General features: G+C 39.7%; 1 protein-coding gene across 2 annotated transcripts in view; it reads right to left on the minus strand.

Annotated features, from left to right (window-relative positions):
- LOC131102859 (glutamine synthetase-like) overlaps positions 1-8,263 on the minus strand; it is a 19,037-nt gene extending 10,774 nt beyond the window's left edge. Inside the window, exons 1-7 of one of the 2 annotated variants that reach the window (XM_058048543.2) lie at positions 8,113-8,263; positions 5,932-6,114; positions 5,445-5,609; positions 5,225-5,371; positions 4,075-4,202; positions 3,677-3,876; positions 2,795-2,975 (exon numbers count right to left, since the gene is read on the minus strand). In XM_058048543.2, coding sequence (XP_057904526.2) covers positions 2,795-2,975; positions 3,677-3,876; positions 4,075-4,202; positions 5,225-5,371; positions 5,445-5,609; positions 5,932-6,097 — 987 coding nt within the window. In that variant the 5' untranslated portion in view covers positions 6,098-6,114; positions 8,113-8,263. Of the gene's footprint in view, positions 1-2,322; positions 2,976-3,676; positions 3,877-4,074; positions 4,203-5,224; positions 5,372-5,444; positions 5,610-5,931; positions 6,115-8,112 lie in introns of those variants that run through there. The other variant, XM_058048488.2, reaches the window with a different exon arrangement.
- Positions 8,264-8,504: the final 241 nt, after the last annotated feature.

The following is an 8,504-nucleotide window of genomic DNA, read 5'->3' on the forward strand; positions in this document are numbered from 1 at the left end:
ACGTACATGCACGTACATATGCACGTACATGCACGTACATATGCACGTACATGCACGTACATATGCACGTACATGCACGTACATATGCACGTACATGCACGTACATATGCACGTACATGCACGTACATATGCACGTACATGCACGTACATATGCACGTACATACACGCACATACATGCACGCACATACACGCACGTACATACACGCACGCACATACATATGCACATACACGCACATACATATGCACATACACGCACATACATATGCACATACACGCACATACATATGCACATACACGCACATACATATGCACATACATATGCACATACACGCACATACATATGCACATACACGCACATACATATGCACATACACGCACATACATATGCACATACACGCACATACATATGCACATACACGCACATACATATGCACATACACGCACATACATATGCACATACACGCACATACATATGCACATACACGCACATACATACATGCACATACACGCACATACATACATGCACATACACGCACATACATACATGCACATACACGCACATACATGCACATACATATGCACATACATGCACATACATATGCACATACATGCACATACATATGCACATACATGCACATACATGCACATACATATGCACATACATATGCACATACATATGCACATACATACGTACATGCACATATATACGTGCATGCACATATATACGTGCATACATACATGCACATATACATATATGCACATACATACATACGTACATACATGCACATATATACATACATACATACATACATGCACATATATACGTACGTACATACATACATACATACATACATACATACATACATGCACACATATATGTACACCCATACATGCACATATACATGTACACCCATACATGCACATATACATGTACACCCATACATGCACATATACATGTACACCCATACATGCACATATACATGTACACCCATACATGCACATATACATGTACACCCATACATGCACATATACATGTACACCCATACATGCACATATACATGTATACATACATGCACATATACATGTATACATACATGCACATATACATGTATACATGCATACATGCACATATACATGTATACATACATACATGCACATATACATGTATACATACATACATGCACATATATGTACATGTACATGCACATATATGTACGTACATATACATACATGTACATATATGTACGTACATATACATACATATACATACATGTACGTACATATATGTACATACATATACATACATGTACATACATGTACGTACATATATGTACATACATATACATACATGTACGTACATATATGTACATACATATACATACATGTACGTACATATATGTACATACATATACATACATGTACGTACATATATGTACATACATATACATACATGTACGTATATATATGTACATACATATACATACATGTACGTATATATATGCACATACATATACATGTACATACATACATATATATGTACGTACATATATGTATGTGTATGTATATGTACATAAATACATATATATATATATATATATACATACATACATATATATTTACACATACACACAAATATACACATACATACATACACATACACATATACATACACACACACACACATACATATATATATATATACATACACACACACACACATATATATATATATGTATATGTATGTATTTGTATATTTTTATGTGCCTCACAGCGTCCGTCCGTATTCAATACAAAACGCAAAATGATGATGGTGCATTCATTGCACCTGGGGAACAGCATATGGGGTGAAGTTGAACATTAATAAAACAGCACTTGCATCGGATTTTAATCAAGATTTCACCCGTCAATTGCATCCATACCCAGTGAATGAGCCGGTGTGTTCGCATCGCGCGCATGTGCATCGATGTATCGATTAATATTGATTATTTTCCACACCCCTAGTATATATATACATATGTATGTATATGCAGTCATGTATGTGCCGTGAGGAATTATCCAATATCACTTTTACACATATTTTATACAATTAAACATACTGTATAGATTAACATAACATTTTTGGTTAGTGGTGTTCCGCAAGATTTTTCCAACGTAATTAACACGCCATGACGCAAAAAAGGTTGAAAAACACTGGTCTACTGTATATGTGCTCTGTGATTAGCTGGCGACCAGTCCAGAGTGTACCCCGTCTCAGCTGGGATAGACTCCAGCGTACCCGCGACCCATGTGAGGATAAGCGGTATCGAAAATGGATGGATGGAATTACAAAAGGTAATTCTTAGATTAGGCTTAGAAAAGTTTATTGGAAATGTTAATCAAGAATTGAAGAGAACGTTAGCAGGAGGGTTTTGCAGAGGGAGGAGCGAGCCACGTATCAAAATAAATGTTTGTACAGCAGTCTCAATTGCTCACGTTTGCTGTATTCCTGCGTGCTACATTTATTCATTTGCTCTACCTATGATCATTAATGAAGGTATTCTTATGAATTCTGTACTACTGTATTTATTACCAATCAATGTTTCTGTCAGCAATGTACAATGTAACATTGCATGCATGTTTGAAATAAACTAAAAGCGTCAACATTACCACTAACACACCAATTCATCTAACTGCCTTTGCCTGCTTCCTCATCATCAAGCAGACAGGTGCTTGCTATGGCTTTGGTCACAAGGTATGGATCACAGTTTGCTGCAGGGCGGCGGTCCTCGAAGTAGCCTTTCTTGTCATAGCTCACCTGGAGAGGAATGCGGATGCTGGCGAACCGGTCGGCAACTCCAGCAGTGAATTCGTTGATGTTAGCGGTCTCATGATGACCCGTGAGCCGTCTCATGTTGTCCTGACCTCCGTTTGGGTCGTACACTTTAATGTGCTCCATGTGTCTTTTGCTCAGCTTCTCAATGGCTTGCTCGATGTATCTGTCATCAGAAGGTACACAGGTCATGGACAATCGCTTGCGGACTGATTTCGCCCACTGAGATACTGTATTGTTATGAAAAAAAATTCAGTGGTGTGAAAAAAGTGATTCCACCCTGTAGCAACAACTGCAATCAAGCGTTTGCGATAACTTGCAATCAGCCTCTTACAGAAAAAAATTTGACCCACTCATCTTTGCAGAATTGTTGTAATTCAGCTACATTGGAGGGTTTATCCAAGTGCCGTTTTAAGGTCAAGTCTCAGTATTTCAATAAAATTCGGGTCAGGACTTGGACTTAGCCTCTCCAAAGTCTCTATTCAGTTTTTCTTCAGTAGGTCGACGTGCTGGTGTGTCATTGTCCTGTTGAAGAACCCAATTTGGTTATCCTTCAGGATTTGTTGGGTAGGTTGCTAAATCCATGGTTCCGTTTATCACAACAAGTCTTCCAGACCATCACACTACCACCACCATATTTACTGTTGCTATTGTGTTTTTATTCTGAAATGTGGTGTTACTTTTAGGACACACATTTTTAATTTGCATGTTTAATTAACATGAAAAAAAAAGAAAGCAGTAAGGGCGCAAACACTTTTTCACACCACTGTACATTATAGTATGTGTCCAAATAAATGCCAAAAGTACCATGACTGAAAGCATCAGTTCAACTTAATAACTTAATAACTTTGTGGAGAATTAACTCACCGCAGTCCTCCTTCTTCTCTCATCTGCTTGGTGCTGACATTTATGTGTCCGCCAGCACCGTTCCAGTTTCCTTTCATTGGTTTGGGGTCTAGTGTGGCAAGGACCCCAAAGTCTTCACACACACGGTGCAACAGGAAGCGTGCAACCCACAGTTGATCTCCCATCTCAATACCCTCGCAGGGACCCACCTGGAACTCCCACTAAGTGACATACAACAAACTTTATCATCATTGCATCATCTTGTTGATTACCTTTCTTTGCTTTAAATTGTAAGTGATTAGTTTTTATATGGAAAGTACTATTGTATTAGCAGAGGTGCTAACACACAAAGTCAAGGACTGTAATAATGAATGAATAACGACATCAAGCTCAACCAATGAATATTTCTCCACATTTACTTGGGATTGCATCGCTTCAGCATTGGCTCCATAGAGTCTGATCCCGGCGTAGAGGCATGCCTTGTAGTGGCAATCCACAATGTCCCGTCCGACAGCTTTGTCTGCTCCCACTCCGCAGTGGTAGGGGCCTTAAAGAAGTCAGGAGGAAGGTTTAATGTATTAGTGCAATAGTTCGTTTTAAGTAAATGGGTGTCACACATCATTTCAATAATCTTTCTTTCTGTGTTTAATATCAATGAGGGCGGCACGGCGGTCGAGTGGTTAGCGAGCAGACCTCACAGCTAGGAGACCAGGGTTCAATTCCACCCTTGGCCATCTCTGTGTGGAGTTTGCATGTTCTCCCTGTGCATGCGTGGGTTTTCTCCAGGTACTACGGTTTCCTCCCACATTCCAAAAACATGCTAGGTTAATTGGCCAAATTGTCCATAGGTTTGAATGTGAGTGTGAATGGTTGTTTGTCTATATATGTCCTGTGATTGGCTGGCCACCAGTCCAGGATGTACCCCGCCTCTCGCCCCAAGACAGCTGGGATAGGCTCCAGCACCCCCTGCGACCCTCGTGAGGAAAAAGCGGTAGAAAATGAATGAATGAATATCAATGACAGAAAAAAAAATCAAAGAATTACGCTTCTTGCTAAAAAAAAGAACAAAAAAAACATTTCTTCATTAAGAATTTTTTTTTGACCAGTGACACATTCTCGAAATATAACAAGAAAACTAGGAGTGTTTTTACAGAAAATGTGTCATGCTGTGAGAGTTAAGTAAAAATATTATGGGAAAAAAGTCAAAAGTTATGAGACATTTTCAATAATTTATTTTTGTACACAAAACAAAGTGGCAATTTTGGGGAAATAGGTTGGGAAAAAAAGTTATAGTATTATAGGAATCAAGTCAGAATAGTATGGGAATAAAGTTATAATAAACAGAACCCCTTGCATCCTTTCATTTACCAGTATGTGGCGCTACACACCCCTGAAATAGCGGTTCGCTTTGGTCAAAGAACCTCTATTAAGAGTTCTATTAAATCTATCAAATCTTTGGGATGATCTCAAGGAGACTTCAGAATGCCCTTGCAATCTGACAAATGGTGAATTTTTGCAAAGAAGAGCAGAAACATACCGGCAAGCGTGTGTTTGTGTATGTTGTCATACCTTGTGGTGCTGGGAATCCCCATTGAGGCCAACCAAACGGGTGTCCATCCATTCCCAAGAGTGTGTATTCCTGTTCCATGCCAAACCAGATCTGGTGCTCTTTGACCAAGTCCATCACTTTCTTGCAGCTCATTCGCTGGTTTGCTTCTGTACAGAACGAAACGCGTGCAGATTGCATTCTGGGGAATCACACAGCCAAACAACAAAGTGGAGAAGGTACCTGAAGGAAGGCGGTTGCTCTTGAGAACTTCACAGAGAACCAGCTTGTTTGGGTCAAGGGTAAATGGATCTCGGAACATGCGTACCGGTATGAGGAACATTTCTCTGTAGAAGGGTTGGTCCTGCTGCAGTCTGCATATCTCACAAAAGCTCCATTCAGGAATTTCTATTTGGAGAATTGTACATGAGAAAACAAAAATGAAGATGATTTGGAGGTCATCACGCTCAGCTGTCTGCCGAATAGTAAACTAAGATCTATTTTTGGACTGTATCTCATACACACTGATGTCCCATCCATGTTTTGAGTAACCTACTGACTTTGAGGCCGACTAGCCAACCTCACGCACCAATGTGCTGCCCGATTTGAAACATATTTCACCAAACTTGCACCACAGCAGATCTGAAAATCAGTGTTTCGTAATATGTATTTACAAATAATGTATTCTAGCGTCCATATCATATAATCCATTATAAAAACAGGACTTTACCGTCAGCACTTTTTGGTTCCGTTTCCAGGGTCCGGGTTTTGCTGTGCAGGTCCTGTCCATTAAAGTCGATCCAGATGTAAGTCACCTGACATTTACCCCCCTGCGGAAGGATCATGTACTGCTGGCGTACAGTCTTGTTCAAGTGGGAGCTGGCAGCTGTAGTCATCTTTCAGGAAGAGTGTCCTAAGGCAATGTTTGACATCATTTATTACACAAACACTGATCCAATAAAATAACACTGTTATATTTGTCATATTATATTATCTCAGCAAATAGATGCATTCATCTGGTTACTGAATATATTTTCGTTTGCCATTTAAACCTTATACAAATATTACCTGAATAAACACATTCCGGGTTTAATGAATTATATCTAAACTGTTGTGTGTTAATGGCAGTAACTAATTCATTTCATGAATTATGCATTTTTTTACAATTAATTTTTTTATTCATGTCAAGCCATAGCTGTTGTGTCCCCACAAGTCTGACGCCCTTTTAGAAATGTAATCTAACCTGAACACATCAACGACAGCGCTACTCCAACCACTGTTGCCAACTTTTCAGTAAAAAAAGTAGCTATTGGCTGTCCTACAAGTTGCTAGATGACTACCTCATTAAATACATATTTTGCATATTATGTGAATATGATGCTGTAGGGAAAAAACCTAACCCCGTAGCTGACTGGTTCCTGCCGGCTTGTGACTGTCAACAGCACCCGCTGTTCCTCAGTGAGAACATAAAATACATGTGTCCCCAAATCCCAACAAACTCACTTATGACCCCAGAAAAGTCGCTAGATTTGTCACTAGTCGCTTTTGACATAATATGTCATCAAGGGGGTTTGGGATGTTGCCAGATGTAGAGACAAAATTGCCAAGTTGATTCCTAAACCATACTGTATTTGTATCTCCACCTCACGAAACACACCTATGGTCCCAACTTCCTCATTGCCGCCAGATGGCCGCGAGATGTATTCAAGGACACTCACTACAATCACTATAATTAAGCACATACAGGAAAACAATAAGTAGATATTCTTCTCACTCACTAACTTAATTCTTACTACGGAAGTACTATTTCAGGCTTTTAAGGCTATTTGATTATTTATCTTTTTGTTCATACTATATAGTAAAAAATAGGCAGATTTTACATAGTTAAACATGATTGAGTGGAAAACTGATTTTAAAACATTTGACCACCCTAATGTTTTTTTTTCATGTTTGTATTACATTGCCGGTCTTGTTTTACCACTTTTTTTTCTGTCCAGACCACCTGAGTGAGGTCAAAGGGCGATGCCAAGAGATACACCTGAAAGCACTGCAGAAGGAGGAGGACACAGTCTTTCTTGATGCGTGTTGTCTTGCCATCTTGGACCGTTCTTCTCTCAGGCTGCACCATTTGTGTTTAATGGCAATGTTTTTGCGGTCTCGAGGCTCTTAAATCACCCAAACTTATTTGTCCTGTTTTTACCTGTCCCTGTGTGTTGACATTCATGGTTGGACTCTGAACTCATGAACTGCATTTTGGGTTTTATCCAAGATACCACGCATCGCCCAAAGTTTATATACTCATTCATTCATTTTCTACCGCTTTTTCCCCAGCTGTATTCGGGCGAGAGGCGGGGTACACCCTGGACTGATCGCCAGCCAATCACAGGGCACATATAGACAAACAACCATTCACACTCACATTCATACCTATGGACAATTTGGAGTCGCCAATTAACCTAGCATGTTTTTGGAATGTGGGAGGAAACCGGAGTACCCGGAGAAAACCCACGCGTGCACGGGGAGAACATGCAAACTCCACACAGAGATGCCCGAGGGTGGAATTGAACCCTGTTCTCCTAGCTGTGAGGTCTGCGCACTAACCACTAGACCGCCGTGCCGCCAAGTTTATATACTGTATATATATATATATTTTTTTAAGTATTAAAGTTAGGTTCATCAAGTGTCCCATACACCAAATCATAACACAGTTATTTGCATTGCAGTCCACTGGTGTTTGTGACAGACAGACATCACAGTGATATCCATATACATAACATACATAAAAACATACATAAAACCTAAAATACATATCTTTAAGATGTGGTACTATACCGTTGTAGGGGGAGTAATAAACTCCAGATATAGTATCACTATTAATTATATGTATTCAATGGAAAAAAAGGCATCTTACTTTGTCGGAAATGATGCCGGCTGTCCTCAGATGTCTGCAGTCAGCTGTTTTCTTTGACAGGTCAAAAGCTATTTGTGGTATGCGTCCGCCACTGTGTGCAGCCAAGTTTGCTTTGCTGCTCCACCCCTCTCTCCCTCTCTCTCTCCCTCCCTCTCTCTCTCTCTCTCTCTCTCTCTCTCTCCTGGTTAATGCAGTAACCCTACATCAGGGCTAAGATGCAGCCTCTAGAGCAGGGGTGGGCAAATATTTTGACTGGTGGGCCGCACTGAGTTAACAAAATTGTCCGGGGGGGCCATAACATATATTTAACATACACACTATTTTATACTTATAATTTTTCTAGATTTTTTTGGTCTAATTTTATCTGTAAAACTTTTTCAGGAGCACTTTAA

The sequence above is a fragment of the Doryrhamphus excisus genome, linkage group LG10, assembly GCF_037039965.1.
Source record: "Doryrhamphus excisus strain RoL-2023G ecotype Guam linkage group LG10, RoL_Dexc_Guam_v1.1, whole genome shotgun sequence".
Classification (NCBI taxonomy): Eukaryota; Metazoa; Chordata; class Actinopteri; order Syngnathiformes; family Syngnathidae; genus Doryrhamphus; species Doryrhamphus excisus.